The following is a 24,571-nucleotide window of genomic DNA, read 5'->3' on the forward strand; positions in this document are numbered from 1 at the left end:
GCGCTTAGCCAGAATCAGATTCTTATGATTGAAGAGATCAATAAATAGCTACAATGCATTGTTGAATCAAAAGAAAATTTTATTGTAACAATATAAAGCACTAATATTTCATGGCGATAATAATTAAAATCTTAACATTGGACTGACTTCTTAGATTTTTACTGAAATACTTTTCTATTATCGAGAGATTTAAACAATGCGTACTTACTTTAATGGTAAGTTATTTTATGGCACGCAAACTGGTCAAGGTTTACTATCGCTGCTACGAGCAAAATAAAAAAGCGGAATTCTTCTTTTCAAACAATGAATCGATATCACGCCATATTAGCTATAGATAGTGGAACAGTGACTTCCCGTAATATAAAAGGTTAGGCGGTTATGTGCATTCTTCTTAATCTACTTTTTGTTGATTAATCGTGAACATATTCATAAACACTAGTTTATTTATTCAATGATCCATCAAAATACATCTGTGACATAAGCGGTAACAAATTTTAACTTTTATTGATTTTGATTATTTTTTTATGACAAAAGAGTACCATGGCTAAAGTCGCCAAAAAAGACGCACTTATGCGTGATCCATCGCGAATTTTTTTAAACATATTAAAACTGTAAATATAGGATATTACATTTAATAATAAGAAAATAACTAACACGACAGATCAGTGGTATACGTCTGTAAAGACATGAGCTGTTTCTGGGAAATCATCAGAAGGTTTCCTCAGATTTCCCAATCTCATAAATGATGTCATGCAATACGGTATTCAAAACAATAAAAAGCTATATTTGACTGATAATATTACAAATGTAAAAACAAAAATAAGATTGTAAAATGAGGGTAATCTTCTAGTTATTGTCGAAGAAACTATGTTGATTTATTTTTCAATTACGACATGAAACTCAATAGTTAGTAATTAATAATATCCGACCGTTCACGCTGTTACGGTACGATTTTATTGCTTTAAAGACACTACTACATTGTATTATGTTATAATGTAATCAGGGGTACCCAGACTTTTAATTCCTGCGGGCGACTTGTTACAGTAATTATTGATGGTGAAATCGTCAGATATAGCTTATGTTCCTTTATACTAATATAATTAATAAATTCTATTCTAATATAAACGCGGGCGATTACAAACAACTTGGCGGTCGACTGGTCGATCGTGATTGACGCATCTGGTACAATTTATAAAAATACATGACCGAACGTCTTACATTCTTAAAAGTACGTTAATGTCAATTAACATATTGAATTATGTACGGTGATTTATACCGTAAAAAACGCATGTAATTTTCTGTATTATCAAAGAATAAAAATAATATGTATTATTTTTATTTAATTTTTTAGTGTACTATATGTGTTGTTTTTTAACCACCGTGACACATTCGTCGCGATGGTCTGAAATTTAATTAAAATAAATAAATTAAAACATAATGAAATTATCTTTATGTTTCAGTTTAGATTTTACGATTTGAATTGAATTTTGAAGTTCATCCAACGACCTAATAAAACATCGACATGCTCCCTTTCCCCTCACTCACTCTCTCTCTCTTCTCTTCGGTATGTTTGTTCCCGACAAACAAGATCTGTCAAACGGGGCCGAACCGAGGGTCGCGAATTACGTACACAGCCCCGCGGGGGCGGACGCTGACGCCGCAGGACTCCGGAGCGGTCCCCCGCGGGGGTAGCCGCCGGCTGCGGAAGAACGGGGGGCGGATATGAAATTTAATTACTCGCGGCCGTAACGACGATTACCGCTCACGCAGGATTAGGGCTTCAAAGAACGTAGCCAATCGAATTTGGCGTCTGCCTCTCGCAATAATTTTTTACAATGAACGTGTAAAGTCAATATCTTATTTATTATTTATTAAGGAATAATGATAATAAAAACGATACCATCGTACGGAAATATTTATTTTATATTGCCGTAATTTGGTTGTAAATTCTGTACGATTTTAATGAAAGCTTTTTTATACGTATGTATTTATTGATCATTTCCACTTTCCATGTGGTTTATTTTCAGCGTCCGCATGCAATTAAAATCATATTAATGTCACTGCCTACGTCAAATCAACATCATAATTGCACTTGCAAGTACGATACTCTCTACACTGCGCCATATACACGCAATAAAATATGCATTGATAAAATTTAGTGCAAGTTTAATTTTCCATTATTCATAAAGGCTAGAACAAATCACACAACAAATTTTGTGTTCGGGACAAGGCGAGATAAAATAATAACTTTGTGAGCTTATGTGCAACAACCTACCTAGGATTATGATAATTATACTCATATTTGATGAGCAATTATCAGACTTACTTATGAAAGGTTCTGATTGAGATATTACAATATATAAATTAAACACCCAATACAATAGCACAAAATAAATAAAATTATTTAACATAATAAAACAAAGGGAAAATAATTGTATATTTATTAGTAACTGTTATAACTATACTAATGAATCAAAAATACATAGTACTACACTGGCAAAAAAGCAAATCATTTCATTGTTTTTGACAATAGTAGCTTGCGGGTGTTTTTGCATTAAAATGAAATTGCACAACAATAATGAAAACACTAAAGTATTTTCTGAGAATTGATACAATTTTATGAAATTCAATAATTATATTCTAACGCGTTAAATTATGTATTTTAGTTTATTTTAAATAGCATGCTATTTTAGAACAGTTCACATATAGTAACCTTTTGAGTATGTGGTAAGCTAATTTTTACACATTTTAAAATTATTATTTTATATTTCATCTATAAAAAAATATAGAAAAAAAAAAATTATAATTATTACTTTGATTTATTTTACATATTAGTATGTTCCAATAATTTATTGCAACACTTTTCTATTATTAAATTTCGTTAATTAATTTTACATATTTTTTTATTATATATTATTCGGTTTTTGTGAGTTTTTTTATAGCAATGTAGAGGTTCTTAATATTTTTTGTTATGTTCATTTATTTTGTACCGTTTAATTTATTGGTATTATTTTTTATAAAAACATTTACATTGAAACAAATATTTTTTTTTTATATAAATATAATGTTTTTATTTCTTATTTTTTCAGTTATATGCATATGTAAATATATAACTATTTGAGGTACCTCAAAACAGTGAAGGATCGACCACCGTACATGTACAGCGAAACTACTCAAAGGGTTAAGATTAATAGTATTTCAATAAATGAATCGAATAAAGCACATCTAAACCAAATTTTTATAAAAAAAAACAATTATCCCTTCTCAGAAGTGACAATTGTTTTTGCGCCCCCCTATTGACCAAAATTCAGTTTGAATACACTGACCAATACTCTTCTATCAGAAGTACGTAGTAATATAGGTAAGGATAACCATCATATTTCTAAAACAGTGTAATATCTAAAAAGCAGATGTACTGTCGAGATGCGACGTGTCTATATTTGTTCTTACGCTTATTTTCCCATGAGAGATGGGTTAGCTTAGTTTATATTTTGGACTTGCTAAAAATATACTTAGGTTAGGTTTGGATTTCAACAGAAAATAGACGTTTCGCAACCGTCAAATCGCGTTTCATAGACATTTTAGAGCAGCATATAATTTCACTAGTAGTTCAATTATATTTTCGCTAGTAAATATCTTACTGGTGAAAAAGTATTTGGACTTCACAAGTGAAAATATAACTTCACTGAAAAATATATATTCACGGAAACATTAAAGTATGTAAATGTACATATTAGTACATATAGAAAAGTTGAAATCAAATAATTTAATAGAACCTGGCAGATAAATTATATTTTTACTAGTAAAAATTGCGGATTGACCTTTATAATGTTTTGCCTTCTGAGAAGTGATAATTGTTTTTGCAAATAAAAAAAATATTACATAAATGTAATGTTTCTTATTTCTTCAGTTATACATATAAATATGTAACTATCTGGGGTATCTCAAAACAGTGAAAGATCGACCACCGTACATGTACGGCAATAACGCTCAAAGGGTTAAAGAATAATGTTGATTTTTATTTTTAAATTGAATCGCGTTTCTTGAATAAATTATATTTTCAATATAAAATTTTCAGTTATTTATAATAATTTTTATAATGTACCTAAAAATTTTCAATGGAGATTACACCGAATGTTTACTACTACGGCGACGGCGTGATTTTATTGCTTTTGACGTGAATTTTTGACTTGTGAGAAGTGAAGATTTTTTTTGTAAAAATTCGGTATAAATGTATTTCAGACAAATTCTCACTTTTAGGAAGTCAAAAAATCTTACGAACGATCGGTAACTTGGCATAGTCCGTTTTATTGACTTGTGTTAAAGTGGAGGAGTCAATGCACAATTTTCGTCTATCATTGTGTCAATATAGCAACAATACCGTTTGTCTATTTTTACCGTTTTATTTGTAGTGTTTTAGTGAAGTAGCAAAATAAAACAGTTGTATGCACATATACAACTAAATCATTTGCTTCTTTGATGATGCATTATATATTCTCAACGAATTTGAATTTCACACAGCGCTCAAACACGTCGCGAATTCGACGACGAGGCACAAAAAACTCTCTTTATCCGTCACGCGCCATCATAAAAACTGTACGAATGCGCTCGCTGTATTACATAGCGCTGCGTCATTGCAGAAAAGGGCAAATTGTGCATTATTGCCGAGCGGGCCGCAGCTGCAGCGGCAGCGGGGCAAATAAAGCTGGCGTAGAAAGTAAAGTAACCGCATAGTATGTAGATGATAATGCGCTTTTTGCATAGGGGCACATCGCCGAGACGGCGAACGTGTCATAATCTGCTTACTTTATGCGAAGACACACTACACGGCGAACGAGGCTAGAGCACACTCTCCGAGCGCTACTACTGCATCAAGGGTCGCAGGGGCAAAAAGACTATCTATATAATCTCTCCGAGACTCGACGGCACAAGGCAGATTCAAAAAAGAGTATATAGACAGAGATAAAGCAGATACGTTCGCATCTGCGACGGGGTTCGGCAACGAATAATTCAATAAAAGCGTTTAACGGCCGGGGTCCGACGTTCGCGAATGCGTTTTTACTGCCACGATTACGGCAGGTAAAACTTTACGGCCGCTAATTCTGCTACGGAGCCATAAAAGCGCCGGGGCGCTGCGCGACTCCTCGTAGCGAGAGAAAGGCGAAGAAAGCGCGTACGTCCGTCGGGCATAAAAATGATAATAAACAAGAACCACAGTGGAAGCTCGTTAATTGTTATGAAAAACAACTAAGGCGAAAACTTTCAGATGAGAAATTCGATTTATCTAGATTTCGTGGAAATACTGCGAAGGAACTTTATGGGAGTTGAGAATATTTGTTACTTTGAAGTTAATTTGCGAAGATACTGAACTTACTCAAGGAGATTGTTTGGATGTTATGCTCGTGTTTTCAAACCCAATGTATTAGTTACATAAGACCTTCGACAATTAAATCAAACTAAATCAATGTCAAAGTCTTTGAGCAGTTTATAAAAATAAATTTTAATACAATTGATTCAATTGTTTCTAGATTGCGCTGCAGTAGCAAAGAACTGCCATTTCAGTCACAATAACTTCCGCGACATTATTTCTAATTTGGTCTCACGAGGCTACCACTTCAGAAACTTTAAATTAAGCATTTAACCCTGATGAAGATTGGCATTTATGGAGTTAGCAGATGCTCACGTGCCCTATTGATTAAAATACGTTCGACCATAACATACTATCTAAAGTTTCAACAATCCATTTGAATGATTTCATAAGGGCCGGAATATATTCACAATCGATATTAATTATTACTCAACGTGGTCACTTTACATATACTCCAGTTCACGATCGCGTCCCTTATACCTCAGTTACGACTATAACGCTCGCGCCATCAAGTTCCTCGTAACTGATGTTTGCGAAATATTTTATTATTGGTTAGATCTAAAATAATATGGTATTCAAACTAACACGGTTCCGCTGTACGTGTATATGCTAAACGCGCGGGCCCGGCGTCCGTTCGATATTTTGTTAATAAATTAACAAAGCGTATATATCTAGCCGGCGAAAAGGGGCCGGACGTTTCGAACGAGCGGCGCATACATTTTAATGGAGAAAACTAGGCCAGCGATCCACTGGAGGCTGCATAAAATATGATGGGTCGACTCGCCAGTAAATATAGAGCCTTCGATAAGCGGCCGGCGTGTGTCGCCGCTGACCGACTGCTACGACTTAGGCTAATCGGTCATAATGGAAGCTCTATTCTGGCGAAACGTATCAAAAATGAGCCGTTATCCGTTCTCTTATATATTTATACGACACGGCCAAAACCGAACCGGAAAACCGGTTCGATCACATACGATGACGCACGCGCGCGAGATGAAAATCTGCGTCGATCGATCTCTTACCGATTCTGAATCATGTGCGTTCGGCGTGGACGCCTGTCCCGGTCTGGGTGGGTAATTCTGAAAACAAAGCAAAACAAACGCGTGATTATTATGTAAGGTACGCTGATTTTATGAATGGATATAAATAGACACGCAATGGTTCAGTTTAGAACAAAACAAATATAGCACACTTTAAAATGAACAAATATACAATTGATGTGTGCAATAAACATTTACTGAACATACAAAAAATAAAATAACCCATAGTAGGAATTAAAATAAAACTATTATTGTATCAGGTGAAAATTTAATGAAAATTTATAGCCCAGTCGACTGAACTAATCTTAAAAATCACAAAACCTATTTTTGAGTTAGCTAAACAGATTAAATCAAAATAATTTGTTTTATCAGTAACATTAAAAAACTTCGTCGAAAGAATTATAAGGAATTAAATAATCGAAACCCTAAAGTATTATATAACTCCATCACTCTAAAATGTTTAAGAAAAAACTTTTTTTTATAAAGGTTAATCCAACTTTAATTTCCGAATTTTTTTTAAATAACCCACAAATTGAAAGACATATTCGGATATTTTTATTAATCGAACATATGAAAAATAATATCAATTAAATGGTCGCCTCTGGACCTTTTGCAGCAGCCGATCCTTTCGATGTAATTTTCGATGACTTTCGTACACTTCGGGCGGTATCTCAGCTATAACTTAGCGGATGTTGGTTTTTAGGTACTCCAACGTTGTTTTTACGTTGTCACAAAAAAGTGAAATAATGCGACCTGGGAACTTTTCACATAAAACAACCAATGTTGCACCCAATGTGTGGCAAGTTGCGCTGTCTTTTTGGAACAACATGTCTTCCGCATCAATATCTTCGATTTTGTGCCAAAAATAATCGATTATCATGCGTCTATAGCGCTAACCATTGACTGTTAGGCTGGGTTCACACAGCAATATTTTTCCCGTTTACCGCATACGAGATTTTATCGAATAGAACAGTGGCAGTGAAGTTTGTATTACGTTGTTCACACAGAGGCCATGCGTTAAACATCCCGTATTCGGGAAAAAATATTCCCGTACTGTCACTGTACGGGAAATTTTTAACGTTTTTTTTTGTTGTAAAAATGTCGTGTTTTTAAGTTTCGTTTAATAGAATATAATTATTTTATTTATTTTGGTATATTATTGTAAGAAAATATTGAGTTTTTTGATGTGACGGTCATCTTTTTCGCTATAAAATTATTGTCTCTTTAATTATTATTTTTTTATTGTCATACAATTTACTTAATTTTAATTTTAACATAATAATAAAAACATATTTAAGAATTTTAAAATGTAAGTTTCATTTCAACAATATTTGTACATTTATAATTCTCTACAGCTATTTTAAAAGAATATTATGGGATCAAGTTGCAGTAACTAAAGAAATTTTACTACTGATGCATAGCCTCTTATTTGTATCTGTACGCGGCAGAGTTGAATTTTTTAGTTTTGCTAATAAATTATCAAAGTTAGCTATCTACATACGAAAGTAATAATAAAATTTCTGTTCATCATTTCTCAGGCTTGAGAATTTTTTTTAATCGTGGTGGGCAAATTTTCAATAGAGGATGAACCCAGAACCTCTTGAAACGTTGCTTGCGCAATCGTCCATACCAATATAAGAGAAATGGAATGAATTATGGGCATCGTGCCGTGACTCTCACCAACATTAAAATATCGAATCAAATTGTCGCTGTGTGAAATGCTCACTCGTATACGTGAAAAAATCGAATCAATTGATGCTGTGTGAACCCAACCTTCATCGTTTTCAAAAGAGTTAGGCTCAATGACGCCGCCCAACCACAATGCGCACCAAACAGTTACTCTTCGGACATGTAATGGTCTCTCATGAATCACATGATGATTTTCCTCGCACCATATGCGGCAATTTTGCTTAGCAACATACCCAGAGAGGTGTAAATGTGTCTCATTAAAGAAGATTTTCTTTAAAAAATCAGAATCAAATTATTGCCGCTGTAACACACTCTCTGGGTTTCAGCTCTTGTGTTATCTGAATTTTATACGGGTGTAGGTGTAAGTTCAGGTTCAAAATGAGCCAAAAGGAGCCATAAAAAAAGCCCAAAAGCTGCGAACGCCAACAAATTGACAATTTTGTGTCTACGGCCACACTTTCACTTTCAGCAGCAATATTCTCAGCTGAACGGGCGCCACGATGATGCATAGGTCTTACCCTATCTCTAACGCTTCTCTTCAATTGTTTTTACTACGTTGCGAATAGTTCGCTCAGTATATAAATACACAGTTCGTACGGAGTTGTTATTTTTGTAAAACAATTAACAATTTTAACGCGTTGAGCAGTGTTTAAGCGATCCATTTCGTAAATGTGTTGTTGCAAACATGTGATTATTGACAGCTGTCTGATTTACAGTGCTGACATCATAGCTTGAATTTCTGCGAGAAATAGTAGAACTTAGGATATTAGAATACTCATACATACATACATTTTGATTTGAAAAATATAAGCCAGCAATTCTGATCCAATTTTATTTACATGCCTTGCCAAGTATCTCTGTGCAAATTATAGGGCTATGACAATAATTTATCACTAAAGTTTGGGCTCTAACAACGGCAATGAAAAGCTGCCAGATATTTATTTTGCGTTATTGTATCTGCACCCTCCCGCTTTCTATAAACGAGATTATTAAATAAATATATATACATTTATATTAATTAAAAGATGCCTTATTTGATAAGGGTTTTTCGTAACAGCTGATATGTCAATTGGCATTTCTTTACTAACCCTCCTTTTATACTTGACGCACTTGCAGGATTATCGTATTTTTATGCCGCAATATGACTAATGTAATAAAACGCGATTCATAATGACTCGTTCAATAACAGTCGGTCTATTCCATACGAAACAAAAGCGAATGAAGTGTAAAAGTGAATAAAAGTAGTTAAAAAACCATAACACGCCGAATAACGGGACTCCCGTCCGACACACAAAACGAACGGGGTCCCGTTGAATTCCGCTACAATTGTGCCGAATGTCGTTGACTGGTCCATTTAAGACGCTGCCTTATTATTATATCTGGGGCAGTTGACAGAACAACAAAGCGGTTAGGGAACAACGGCGAACGGCCGTTACATAAAAGGGCTGTTAAACGTGCCCCGACTTATTCATGACGGCGGTGTGACGTACCTTTGCACAAACTCACATACATACACACACATATATACACCCTCAAAAGGTGGATTCGCGGGAGGAGGTAAAAGGGGAGATCCTGTTTGTAAACAATGGTGTGAACTTGTCCAACCCGGCATGCACATACATACATTCTCTTTCACACACACAAACATACATAATACGTACAACCTGTGGGAATTCGCCCGTCAAGGACGCGCACTTCCGACCTGTTCCGACGAACCTGTTAAGAAGTCCGAAACGACCATGGGGTTTTTATTATATAAAAAAGGTCTGTATCGAATTAGTAATGATCTCTAGAATTCGTCACGAGTTCATGACAGGTAAAATCGCTCTAATCATCTGTGATCAGATCCACGAACCAAAATCTCTTTGCTGTTCTATAATCTGATTATAACCGATTAACCGCTTTGTCCACTATTACGAAGAGTTATGTCATTACACAGCCGTGGCACACACACATATATTGATTTACACAATTATATATAAGCATATTCACATATAACAAAGTAATGTGGTTTTGCTATGGGTGCGATTTAGCAGGGAATTATTTTAAAAGATTTGTGCATTTAAATAAATACTTTGTTCCATACAATGATTTGTTTGTACATTCATGTATGGTAAACCTTCGGATTTCAGTTTCATAAGGTTTAATTAATCTGTCCAACAGTAATGCACAAATATTGCTCTTTTGAATTGTCCTTTTTTGCTAATTTTATAATGATACATACGTATAAAAAACACGTTTTATAGATTATTAAACTATTATTTCGTTGACACAACACATGCCGATTAATTATTTTCATTGATGGGATTAAAGTTATTTTTTATTGCAATACAAGTCCAAGAACATAATATACTAGTGATTCACCTAAAATATACATATAATACACTGAATATATCTACTATAATTCTTTAAGTTCATTATTGTGTCTATCACATTAAAATCTCACGAACGGAACACTGATGCCAGTTGTAGCACATTTGTCACAATTGACTCTGTGAATGATTTTGATATAATATATTAAAACTGTGCAATGTAACGTTTTTGATTGTAAAGACTTTGAACGTGTCTTAGGAATCCCATTGATTCTTAACGATTTGCCTTTTCGTATTAAGCAATTACTAATTCACCTTGCAACCACATTAGCAATACATAAATCGACAGTCGCTAATATAACTCGAATTGACTTGCTTCTCTCGTAGTCAATTTTATGTGGCAATATTGAAGAATACTATTATATATAATATAACTGGTAAAAAAAAACATAGGCAAAGTAGGGTATGAATGAAAGCTAGTTTATATGTAAGGACAAATATGGACTTAAGGATTGCATATACGACTCGTTCTCATTAATATAATTTAGAATTCTGAATTATAAATATATAAAATATTTACAAATAAAATATTATTACGATCAGAGACTAACGGTTACACAACGAGTAATCGCAGAAGGCAGAACAATAAGTAATGTAAAGAGAGATAACGCCTTAATGAAAGAAACCGATACCCTCGGCCGGCAAACAAAATGGTTTGATTGAATAAATTAAAAATGAAGCTGTGTATGTTGAGACTGAAGAATTTAGATTTTGTTTTCTTATCAAAAAAAGTTAGTTCAATTGTAAAGATATTCCGTTTTTCGAGAAAATCGAATGATATTCTTCAAATATACGCGAAACAAGAACTTGGAAAAGAATTTAAACTTATTATGGATATCAGAACTAGGTGGAATAGCCTAGTCCAAATGCTTGAAAGATTTAACCAGCCAAGAAACTGTGTTAGAAAAGCATTGATTGACACCGCATCTAATATTGTTATTCAAGATGCTGAAATTTTGTCGATTATTATATCTGCACTTCTCCCAGTGGAGCTTACTGTTGACCAATCTTCTCTCAGCTGATGCGGCATTATCTTTTATGCTTGAGAATGCGAGATTTGATGAGCTCTCATTAAATTTGAAGCACAACTTAGAAGATCAAATAAGCAAAAGACGATCAAATGTGTCTGGAACTCTGCAATATTTACATAACGGTGGAAAAAGTGAGATTCATAAATCGTTCATTAGACCAACAAAAAATGCGATAGCTCAAGTTATTGAAAGCTTTGCAATAAGATTAATATTCGATACAAATATGAAAGCTTCCGTAGCTGACAACTCGGAATCAGATGATTTAGAAGAAAAGATTTTTGAAGAAACAACTAATCACTATTCGCAGTCCCGATCATTGATGCAAAAATTGGAGAACAAAATTCAGTGTAATTTGTCGTCCATCATACCGTCCAGGCCAACTCGACAAACATCAAATCATAGCTTAATTCTAAAAATCAAATACGAAATGAAATTCTTCGAAGAGAATGGCGTGCGAGGAAACATTTTATGCCTGCACTACACTATCTAGAAGTTGGCCAAGGTTGGCCAAGGACGGAGAATATAGTGGGTTACTTCGGTCGAGTTCGGTTCTGCCCGCTCTAAAATCTCTCGGAAGTTGTCCGAGGTTACCGAGAACGGGAGGTAAAGTGGGGGTAATTCAGTTGACTTGGCCAGCTTCGAGCGCTTCCGAACATTGTCGGCAAAGGAACCGAAGTCGGAGCTGCTCTTTCGAGCGCTAGCGGTGAGATACTTCCCCTTTCGCTCTCTCGCGTGTTAAGTGACAACAGTGAGAGAGATAATGATATGGTTTTTCGTAAACTGAGATAGAACGAGTAACTCGGTTCAACATGCACGTAGAGCGCTGCATCGCAGTCACGTGGTCAAGTTATAATATCACATGCTTATCGGGGACTTAAACAGACTCTTAGGCCGGTTTCACACGTGCCGGGTGGCACCGGGCCGGCGCCGTGTAGTGGGGATGGTGTTGTATGGGCTAGTACCTATCATTTCAGACGTGCCGGACAAATCTACCCGGCGCCGGCCCGACGCTGACTGCCGGGTTGTCGCCGGCCGCGCTCACTAAACTGTCCGGCGCCGGGTACCGAGTTGAGTGTGGTGGGGGTAAAACTCAAACATGAACCGGGCCGTTGACAGTGATTGTGGTATCTTGTAATAAAATATAATATATATTCCTCGTGTTTAGGCAATAGCGGAAGAAATAGACCTCGAAATTTTAATTATATTAATGTAATCTCTTTTAATTATTTTAGTAGAATACATACAAAAATAAAAAAATAACGCGAAATGTGTGGAAGGACTTATGTGAAGCCGTTAATCCTAAATTACTGGCACCAGTTGACGGGGTATAGGTCGGGTTGGGAAGAAACCGGCCAGAAACCGGCCAGAGACCGGCTACGTGTGAAAGCTTTGTAAACGGCGCCGGCCCGGTGCCGGGTGAATCCATCCGGCACGTGTGAAACCGGCCTTACACTGACATCTTTGAATATTTTAGGGCACCAAAAGGGATTAATTATATTTTTGATAGTATATTCTTCTAACAGATATCGTTATTATATATTTTTTCATATAAAATTAAATAATTAAAAAATAATAAATGGTACTTGATTTTGTTAAAAAAAAATGGTTTCGAATATCCTTATGTATTTTCCTAGATCGGTTTACATAAATGTCACTCCATAACGAATTCTTATTTAAAATCGATGGCGACAAATTCTAGGATAGTCACAGATGTGGTGTTCGTATTCTGAAGTATCATTTTTATGCCTTATGGCATTTCGCAAAAGCCGACAAAGATTTTGCGTAAATTAAATATTTACGACCGAAAAGTTTTCACTGATATTGTATTGGTGAGTGCCCACACAAACTTAATAAAATGACAATTTAAAAATTGCATATGAAATTTGTGGCAGTGTGGTCGCTTACTCGAAGTCGAAGGTCTCGGCCGACTTCAGTTCGAACAACTTCCAGAGAGTGTAGTTTAGGCATATACTAATTTTTGATTCCACCAACGAGCGTGGAGTCCGAACGAGCGTTCTCAATTGCAAGCAACTTTTGTACAAAAGTTCGATTGAGACTAGGGGACGCGGCTTTAAGTAATCTCTGCTTCCTCAAATCATATTTTCGACAACAAAACAACAATTTAATTTAATAATATTATAAAATGGAATACCAAAATTTTTATTTTATGTACTAATTGAAATTTTATACAATCATTATTTTCTATGTTATTTTAATATATTTTTTTATAGAATAAATAATAAAGAATTAATTATCTTAAATAAGCTGTTATTTTTATTTTTAGTATGACCAAAAAATAACTTTAATTTTTTGGAATTCCGAATTTTTTTATTTCGTCAAAATTTGCAATCCCTAGGTTAGCCGCGTCACATAACGCTCATAACTACTGATTATTTGTTTATAATAAATGTAGATATTTTTCTCCAGCGTTTATATAAAAATAATGACTCACGATTTATGAAAAAATCATAGGAAGACGCTTGATAAATTGTCAACACAAAATTTAACGACCACAACACCTCTTCTTTATACGAACATTACGCATAAAACCGAGATAAAAACTCGTTCTAATCGAACATAAAAATGCGTCACATACATCCATTCACTCTTACGTCCTACACGTCCAACGTGCATTAATGCAAAAATGAGCAGCTTGAACAGCGCGCGGATGCACTTAACCGGCGAGCGGTTACGAGCAAAAAATGGACATTTGCGGTCGTTAGCGAGCTCGCAGAGGGGGCAAGGTGTACCGTCAATTAAGGTGTAATTAAATACACGTGGATTATAAAGCGGGGCCTAATGGCCGACGGAATTACCTGCCGGCCGAGCGTAATGCGTAATTCATACAAATACACAAAAGCACGCCCAACACCCGACTGACCGCCACTGGTACGCCGAAAGAAAAACTCCAATAAGAAAAACACGCGAACGAGATCTGCAAATATTTGGCAATGCTAAAAATAACTCCGTGGTGTTTTTACATACATAAACCACCCCATCCCTCTAGCTCCGTTCCTCGTTCAAAACAAACTCGGCGTTAGATATCAAGCGTGTCGCAAAATCACGTGCCAAATATACTTGTATTCGATTTTCACTGTCAAACAGCTGGAGCCATTATTGCACGTGTCGGTTCGACGACGATCGATAAAATACACGCTTTATTGCAAAATGACAACAACCAACGCTAGTCGTCTGACAAACGCACCAAGGTGAGCGAAGCAAAAACTCGTTTCGGAATTTATCCCTCATCAACTGTTCGCTTGAACGCTTCGAGTGGAAATCGTCGGATTAAAGCGAATCATTTTCCAGCACATCGGACGAAGATTTTATCACGTTAATACACCAATGGAATAGTTAAGTCTTGAATGTCAGATGACAATATTTCAGTAAAAAATTATAATTACCTACTTTAACCAGTTTAGATACGAATATTATATAAAATTATTTATTATACAACAAAAGTTAGCAAAAGTTTGAATGTTTGATAAAAAAAAAGCATTTTTATTAGACTATATAAACTGTATGAAGAGATATTAATGTAATTAATATAAAAACATTTATGCTAGGAGCTTAGTACGTATTGGTAGATATTAATGACTAATGTGAGTTTTTGCCAAGTCACTCACTTTAATTTAAGTTTACTACTAATAAGGCATAATTAATTTATTAAACTTTTCTTTACTGTGATGTACACTGAGTGAACATGTCACATTTAATGCGAATATCTTATTTGCAAAAATATAAATATAACCAGTCGGATTTTTTGCGTCGCACAGGAGTGATGTTCGCGTACAGAGGTTTACAACTTGATTTTTCAACATTATTTTTGCAAATAATTATCTAGTACGTGTAATGTCTGCATTTATATTATACATAATAAATGATAATGAATTTAGTCTATTAATATAATTTCATAAGAATATCCGTGCTTTTTTTAATTATAAATTATTCGTTTTATACATGTACACTGAGTGTACATCAAGGGAACACAGATTTTTTGCACCATAAGGGAAAGTTTTAAATACAAGAATCATGATTTAGCAATTTACTTTCAGTGCATCTCATAGCTACAATATCAGCGTATTAAGAATTTGGGTGGCAACTGCCATAAGCATGTCCTGCCCGAAACCGGCATGAATTGCTTTGAACGCGTTGCTCTAGAACAGGGTTTCCCAAACTTTTTGAGCGACGGAACACTTCGCAAATCCGAAAATTTTGGCGGAACACTTGGCTTATTTTGCTGTACCCAACTTCTAGGTACTAAAATCTTCGCCTTCATTATGAAGTAGAATATGTTCATTCTTTTAATTTACTCCAAATTTTTGTGAAATATCTATTTAGGCTCCATGGAACACATATTTTGGATTCGCGGAACACTAGTGTTCCGCGGAACATAGTTTGGAAAACCATGCTCTAGAATGTTCCGGAACCCAAATTGAAATTTCTATGGAATAGAAAAATTATGCACAGCATACTTACAGCGAATCATAACCTAAAGCTCATTTAAAGTTAAGGGTAAAAACCGAACTCTGAACTATTTTCTGTGTTTTCTCTATACACAATGAGAGAATATTTGACCTTAGAGTTCCAAATTACGGATTGCTACGAAAATTGTTACAATGGACGCAAATCAATGATGGATTATCGAAGTGAAACGCGTTCCTTTATAACATCATAGAAGACTTTGCGCATTTTTTAAATATCCTATTATAACCTGACAAGCGTTACCGTGGGATAAATCGGTACGAATTGGGTAATTCAATCAGATATAATGAACAAGTAAGTATTAAAACCACTAGATTTTTCAGTCTGAGAATCGGTGACATCTATATATATTTTTATAAATTATTAAGTGTATTATATTCAATATATGTCACTTTGCACAGCTAAGGCCGGTAGATTATTATCGCATTTTTATAAATAAAAATTAGAGTCTGCTACCGTGGCTAGAACCTGCGGCCTCTGGGTTACCCTGTTCCGACCTCATTGAAATGTAGAGAGAATTTCTAATTCCGTTGATCATTAGTGTAAGTCTCTAGCTCTAATAAAAAAAAATCCACTGGCAATACAGATCTGAAAATTAAAACGATATGGCACTTTCCGACGCAAAGCAGTTAGCAGCAGCTTCCACGAAAAGTCCATATCCACAAAATCGATCTACTTAATGCTCTTAAAAGATCCAAGAATATGTGCCCATAATCGACATCTTTAAATAATATAATAGTAATTAGAGGTTTGCTAATCTGGGGTTCAGCCAGTACTCATCGCGCTAAAGACATGAATAAGCAATAAATACATTTAAAATAGAATGGAGAGGAATCAACGTGGAAACTTTGTATAGCTTGGCCTACAAGAGGTCGCGAAGTGGCTGAAGAATTCATGGGATAATATCACTGACAGTTGTGTTGCCAATGCATTACGGAGCAGGCTATTTGGACAATAAGTACCCCTTTAAGGAGAGAGCTCTATTGCTGGACATGAGAGATTTGGATCAATGATTCTACTGGAAATGGAGTTGCAAAAAAATCAGGCCGAAACATGACATAAATATAGATTGTTGTACTGTAATAAAATTATTGTTATATACAAATAATTTTTGTTTATTGTACATATAAAATAATACGTACTTAATGCATATTAAAATAAGACCGGGTCTTATTTTCGGTGAAACACTACTAGGTATATATAAAATTATCAACCTGTAGGAATCACCTGATTAAAAGCGCAATAAATCTTTACGACTCGCTAACAAATGCATTTTTATTAAGCTCACGGACATGACGATCGAAGATTCTAAGGGTTTAACATCCGCAAATGGACCATCAACAAGCCGTTCGGTGTTTTTACACAATGCCGAGAGTGGAATGATAAGTGATTTGTTGCCATATTTTTACCTGTTAAAGTTTCAAGGATCACATCAATAATTCGTATAAGAAATACAACAAATCTAATACCACACAAAAGCGACCTCTTTCATCTCGACTAAGTGTATATCACTCGCATCAATGGAAACATTCATCAGTTACACGAGAGGTCACCCGAAGCATTGACTGAGGTAGCAGACGCTTCCCTCTTCGCGTCAACACTGGTCCATATACGAGACGCAAAGAACATCACTTATTGTACGTGATTCAAACATTATTATACAATAATTTTGCCTTCGATATAACATTATTGAAATATAATGTTTATGTATCGGAGACATCATAATCCGTGTAGTGCGACAACTGAAAGAATGACTAAATCTTTCCTCAAAATCAATAGATCATGTAATGCAAGAAGATTTACTAAAACATTCTCTATAAAAATAATTTTATAGTGTCGAACGACATAAATCGCGCGCATAATGTACACAAAGTGGGCGCTTACAAAAGCGCTACTCTACACACATACAAAGCGGATGGATGTAAAGGGGGTAGTAAAACTGAATTGTGAAATAAGGCACCTGTGGAATGCTCAAGAAGAGACGAAAGACGGAAAGCTCTTTTTACTATCCGCCCCCTTCCACTACCCAATTCACTGATAATTTTTCGATGCGACGAGCCGTCAGATTACGTATCGTGTCATGTGCACGCGCCTTTATATATTTATGTATATATATATATAAATACATATAATAAAAAAAGTTTGTTTGAAAAGACAAGGAAGGGGGTGTAGCGAGGCGGAAGAACGAGCGGAGAATAAAGTCGAAGCCGACTTTACGACGTCGGATGGGCGGTCAGTTATATACGTATAGTATATAGATATACAGGGGGAGTGAGGGAGAAGGTGGGAAGATGGCCGGCTAAACACTTCCGACCGGGGGGGTTTCGACACAAAGGCTTGCGCGTATAGCGAAATTGTAAATTTATCGCTTTATATCATGATTTATATTTTGTGTGTGAAGGGTTCCTAATGTTTCTGCGCGTGCGAGGGGAGGTTTATCCGAGGGAAATTTGCGTACCGTCGGCGCCGGCGTACATTGCGCGAAAATCCGAGGAAAACTCAGCGCGGAGAGGGCGGCGCGAACGATCAGGCACGAGACCTAGAGGGCCGAGCGAACCGGCTAGAACGCCGAGTGCGACTGTGTCGGAAGACAGAGACGGCCGAAGACAGAGAGGCGACCGCTCGCGAGAGAAAGGGAAGCGCCGGACTACTACGACTACGACGACGACGACGACGACGAGGCGAGGCATCGATCTAGTTTTTCCGCGAAAAACAACGCCGTCCTCTCCCTGCAGGCTGCTGTATCCTCTCTCTTGCGCGCGCGATGATAAATTGTCTTCGAACCGAGTTCGCGCATACATACGTAGGTATAATATAAATACACGTAAAATAATACGTGTAATTAAATAAACGTCGCGTCGGGCCGAGTTTTAAATAAGGCGAAGCGCCGAGGAAAATCGCCGAAAAGAAAACGACCGATAGGGGGCGAGAGAGCGAGGGTAGGTCGGTCGGCCTTTCCTCGGAGACGCCCATTCATCATGTTGATGTCATAATATATTTTTGTTTACGTAGCCGAGCTTTTCCGTAGGGGAGGCACGTATGCAACGTAGGTAGACACATATACAAATAGTGCATAGTTGGCGTGAATGGATGGGACGTACGTAGCGATGCATGCATAAAACGCGCCACACGCCAATTAACCGAGCGTAATTTGATTATCCAAGCAGTGTGTTTTTGAACTTGCCAATATGGAAACTGAGATTGTTTTTAACAAAATTAGCAAAATAACGCTTCAGCAAATTATTTAAAAACATTTAATAGTAAACCCAATCATGAACTATTTAGTTTCCGTGAACATCATTCGATTATGCATCAACTAAACTGCCAATTTATAATGAAAAAAGTACCTATGTATTATTGCTAGATATAGAAAAGGCCTTTGATACAGTATGGCATGGCGGATTAATATGTAAACTTTTAAAATACGGAACAATTATCTACATTTTACGGTCATACCTGAAGAATCGAAGCTATGTTATTTCGCTAAATAGTACATTTTCGATACCGCGTAAAATACCAACTGGTGTACCGCAGGGAAGTATACTTATTAGGCGGTTTCTCTTCATTATATATACTGATGATATTCCAGTCTTAAAAAATAATTAACAAGCAAATCAAATTATGACTTGAGTTGCCGATATTTATGAGAGCAAATATACTAGTTATGCATATTTCGGATTTCAAGCAATAAGAAGCTTTTAAACAATCTTCCTTACATTCAGGTACTTCTAAAAATACTTAATACGCTGATCCTTTATCGTGTTTACGGGTACTAATAAAAACCATTAAAAAACCTTTTTGTCCTATTTATATCTTCACATTCATTAATTTATTACATGGTCGGAAAAATATTTTTGAAAATACGGTTGGTGAATCTTAATTTTTTTGGAACAATAAGTATAGAAAAACGTCGTTTTTGAACAACCGCTTCTGGGTGCCTACTAAATTTTTATACCAGGGGCTAGCTAGATCAACATTCGATTATTCGAAAGAACCTTATGAGAAAGGAGTGCGTAGAAAATTATAAATGTGTTTGTTTTAAATGCAACATATTTTATTCTAAAATAGATTTATATATATATAATAATATTTAAATCCTTCTACATTTAACATTTATTATCATATAATTGTTTCCGAAAGATTTATCTTTCGTATATTATCTATTTCTACTTATGTAAAAATTATTAAATTTAAGTTATGAATGTTTATGTAAATATTATATAATAAAAAATACGTAAATACTGCAAAATATTATTCTACATTGACATCCTACGACGATAACACTACTTAAGTTAATCCCCCTACAATGAGCATTATATTTTATCTGTTTCTCTTACTGAGTTGTCTCTTTTACGTAGTTCTAAGCCATAGAAATATCGTTTTCAACAAATAAAACGTACTTACGGATTTGACAAAAAAATTCGTTACTACCGGTATTACCGGTATCGTAGACAACCCTTGCCTGCACCCATTAAGAGTGAACAAGGAGATAAAATTTAATGAATAGCGATCGTTAAATACTTGGACTCTGGACTAAAATTCATTTTGGAGTATAAAAATCAATATTTTATAGAAAAAGCACGTTAACTATAAAAATAAAATTTTAGTCTATAAACAATTAATCAAACTTGCTTTAATTCAATGTGGAGTAACGCGAGTAATACTATTTTTAATAAACTTATAAAGTTTTCCAAAATAATGTCATACAATACACCATTTTATAATACACCATTTTATACTAAACTTACCATAAAAATGTCTCGCGAGACCATGCAAATCCAAATTCAAATACAAACATAAAATGCCTAAGCACATATTGCTTTGATGTAGTTAAACCTATTGTAATGTCATTAGTTTCAGGTCTACAGATTTATTATTTTGTATAGGTCTCAAAAATATCTCTTTTTTTTTAATTTGTAAAAGCTTTTCTGTACTTTTCCTTAAACTTAATTATAGTTACTTTAAATTGTAAGCAATGGAAATGCACCAGTATTGTTAATTTAATATGTCGATGTGCTATAATAAAACTTTTAATATTCGTAGCATATGATTATGCAAAATATATTATTTAAGGTCATGATTTTGAAAATATCGAAGGACTATAAAAACAAAAAGTCCACTTCGGAAATTTTTGTTTGATGAGGACAAAGGACAAATTGCTATTGAGCCTAAAAAAATGTTATTTTGAAAAAAAAGGAGAAATTGCTACGGAAGCTCAAAAAAAAGTATTTTCGGAAATTTTTGTTCAATGAGGACGTCTAATCACTTTATATTATTACAAACGCAATTAATTGTATAATTGACAAATATATTGCAGGGCCTAAGAGATGAACTTTAATGCGATAAAAAATAATCTTACGTTAATCAGAGATTGCATAAATAGTAAGTGCATAAGAATTAAAAGATGAATATAAAATATAATTTATACGAATCAATTAAGCCAATCAACGTTACGACAAAGACCGTCTTGCACAAAGTCCCACGCAAATAAGATAACGCATGATTGCTTCCAACTTTTAAAGATGTACTAATACTTAATTATCAAACGACAAGGCTTTACCGAAAGTCGCAATTAGCATTGCATCGATTCGAACATTAAGAATGAGCAAAAATAATTGCATAAAAACACTTACAGATGTGCTAATGCAATCACGCAATCATGAAAGACCGTCCGTATTTAAAAGGGATACGCATTTCATAGAAAATTACCATTCAGAAGCGGTTTTATTATGCACTGCGGTCCCGTTATCCCGTGAAACCAGAACCCTTTTCTATGGAGTCAAAAACCTCCCTAGAATTTCTATGTACATACAAGGATATGACAGTCAGAATTCGGAATTCAAGTTCGGAGATTCTCTTAGACAGAAAGCAGTAAGATCGACTAATAACTAGGGCGGTCAAAGGCGTAGTTCCATCTTCGACCCCCCCCCCTACCTGAGACTAATTAACTTCTTACCTAATGACCTGACACGCGAAACTTTGCAGAAAAAACATGCACACGAGATACGTCAGACTACGAAGCGACAAATATTGGAACTATTTTTTTATTATCGGCTCATCACAACCAGGATTCAAATTTGTCAGTATGCATAATCACATACACAATACTAAAATAATAATAAAAATACACCAACTAACTGCTCGATATTGAGATTACAACCATGTTTTTATTTTAGTAATATACATATAAGACTTCCTGATTATTTTTAGAAAGATAAACGATTTAATATAACCAATATTGTACGGCGTTATAAATATGTAAAAATAATTAAGTTGTTCGTATAACGCGAAGTCATAAACCCCTCAAAAGGTTGATAAGAAACCCATACAAAAACAAGTTTGCCACACCGATGCGAAACAAAACCATGAATGAAGATAAAAATAAATCGTTTACGACAGAGAAACCTTTTAATCCCCTTTATAACAATGCTCCACTTGTTCCGCCGTCGTTATATTTAAGAAACTCTTTTCGTCTAGATATCGTTTTAAGGCGCTATGCCAGCTTTCTTTTCCCACTAAACATACACATAATAATACTCGAATAATTGGTCTGCGCTCGCACAAAAGGAGTTGTTTCCCTAAATGTGAATCATTCATAAAACACTTCGATAACACCTTGTACGTTGTATGTATACATAGACATGTCGAAGGTCGAATCGTGAAAGGGGACGGTTCGTAGAATAACGACGGTTTTCACGCCCCACGTTTTTGAGGAGGACACCACTAATGACCCCGTCGGGTATTGTTATTACGGCGATCCGATTATGTCTGAATTATGATTATGAATGAATTTTAATAATCAGCAGTAGTAGTATTATTATCATCGTAGTATCTCGGCCACTTAATTGTTTATTTATGAATCAGTCATTCAATAACAATAAAAAAAACTAACACAACTCTGAAGATAAGGAACGCGTAGTTAATTTGTTATGGTACAGATATTCTATTATGACGTGAATAGTTTGGTAAAGGTATGTATAATACATACTTTCAAAGCAAACGACTATAATTCCTATTTACTTATTATAATGTGCGCTGCTTTAAACAAAGAGTTATATTGTTACATAGTACTCCTAAGTAAATGGAATATCGATGGTTTCGAACGTTTATTGCAAATATAATTAGAAATCAAATATTATTTTTTTGCTACAAGTTTAAAACAGGTGAGAAATTTTCATCCTTTCATAATAAATATATTTCAATACAATTTTATCGAATAAGCCTTATCGAAATATATTGTAGATAATATAACTCTATGCATTTCGATATTATCGAGCACAATATCAGTGGGTTCACTGAACTTGAATTTTTATCAACGGGTTCTAGTAACCTCCATAAAACTCCCTGAAGTTCACCACCCCCGTCCACTCCCACAACCGCCACCCTCTGCACGCCCACGTAATGTCAAATTGACGAGTGACGAGCACGTGCGCCAAATCGCTCTTGCACCAGACGCTTTTCATAAACACGAAAACGTTTTATGCATCAAATATCCGCAAAACGGCAACATTTTCGCAATGTAATCGGTCGATAACTGTACGTTTTAATTATTGTGATCGTAAAAAAATACGACAATAGTCACAGCGCGAAATTCTGCGCCGGAGTTGAGCGGAAACTCGATACTAGCTCATTTTTAAGGTTTTCACGGTCGTTAAATGCCAAAAGTTTACTCGGGTTATCCCGCGTTAAAATTGGTATAACCATACCCCATTTAACGTTAGGCGTGTTATTTCCGAAAATACGGGCGCCGCTTACCGTATCCATACGCAGGTTCGTTAAACAAAATATATTTGCGGACCGATCAACGGATTATAATAGTTCAAACGATTGCTTTCGCGAGAAGTATGTTAGAATAATTTAAAAAATGCAATTTAGCAAACCGTGTATGGTTTTTAATTTATACGCGAAACTATACTTGTCAAATACAACTAAGAATCATAGCTATTAACTACTACTGTGATTACTGAATTTCATATCTTGAAAATCAAATTACAATATGTAAAGCATTTCATATGGTTAAATAATAATGATGTATAATTTATTAAGCGTTTTGTAAGAATCCTTTCACTGACATAAGCCATTTTAATAACAGTTAAAATAATGAAAAACAATTAAAAGATCATATTTCTTGTTATTTTTTAACTTCTACGACTATTTCATTTTATACACTAATTGTTATGACAGATGTGAAAGAAATCTAATAAAAAAATATTGTTATTAATAAAATAAATTTTGAAAAAAAAAAACAATATTATATCAAAATTATTATATATTACCAGGGCTGTGGAGTCGTTAAAAAAAAACACGACTCCGACTCCGACTCCGATTCCGATATTTACCAACAACACGACTCCACTCCGACTCCGACTCCGACTTCGACTCCGACTCAAAAAAGTTTAATTTTATCAGGTATTTTTGGTGTTTTTCTACACGTTTAATATTCATACGCTATACACGTTCATTATTACGCAATTAAAAATTCATAAATTTCATAATTTAAAAAATGCTCGGTGTCGCTCATTTTTCACGACTCCGACTCCGACTCCAACTCCGGCCAAAACACCACGACTCCACGACTCCAACTCC

The 24,571-nt window shown here is 35.0% G+C and overlaps 2 protein-coding genes across 51 annotated transcripts in view; one reads left to right on the top strand and one right to left on the bottom strand.

Moving 5' to 3' along the window:
* Positions 1-24,571, bottom strand: part of osa (trithorax group protein osa) — a 103,422-nt gene that overhangs the window by 23,738 nt on the left and 55,113 nt on the right. For all 50 annotated transcript variants that reach the window (XM_088194803.1, XM_088194791.1, XM_088194790.1 and 47 more), the window contains exon 4: positions 6,391-6,447. In XM_088194803.1, coding sequence (XP_088050929.1) covers positions 6,391-6,447 — 57 coding nt within the window. The remainder of the gene's footprint in view (positions 1-6,390; positions 6,448-24,571) is intronic.
* On the top strand, positions 11,144-13,631 carry LOC148231207 (uncharacterized). Its single transcript, XM_088195448.1, has 2 exons — positions 11,144-11,368; positions 13,482-13,631. Exons 1-2 carry the CDS (start codon positions 11,144-11,146, stop codon positions 13,629-13,631), a joined length of 375 nt encoding a protein of 124 aa, XP_088051574.1.

This window comes from Plectrocnemia conspersa, unplaced genomic scaffold, assembly GCF_051122295.1.
Source record: "Plectrocnemia conspersa isolate PC_06_02 unplaced genomic scaffold, ASM5112229v1 ptg000010l, whole genome shotgun sequence".
NCBI classification, from domain to species: Eukaryota; Metazoa; Arthropoda; class Insecta; order Trichoptera; family Polycentropodidae; genus Plectrocnemia; species Plectrocnemia conspersa.

Bases quoted from the DNA above. Each gene is read 5' to 3' on its own strand.
- LOC148231207 (XM_088195448.1), top strand. From the start codon at position 11,144: ATGAAGCTGTGTATGTTGAGACTGAAGAATTTAGATTTTGTTTTCTTA. The intron at 11,369-13,481 runs GTTAGAAAAGCA...TACTAATTTTTG, and splicing joins TTAACCAGCCAAGAAACTGT to ATTCCACCAACGAGCGTGGA.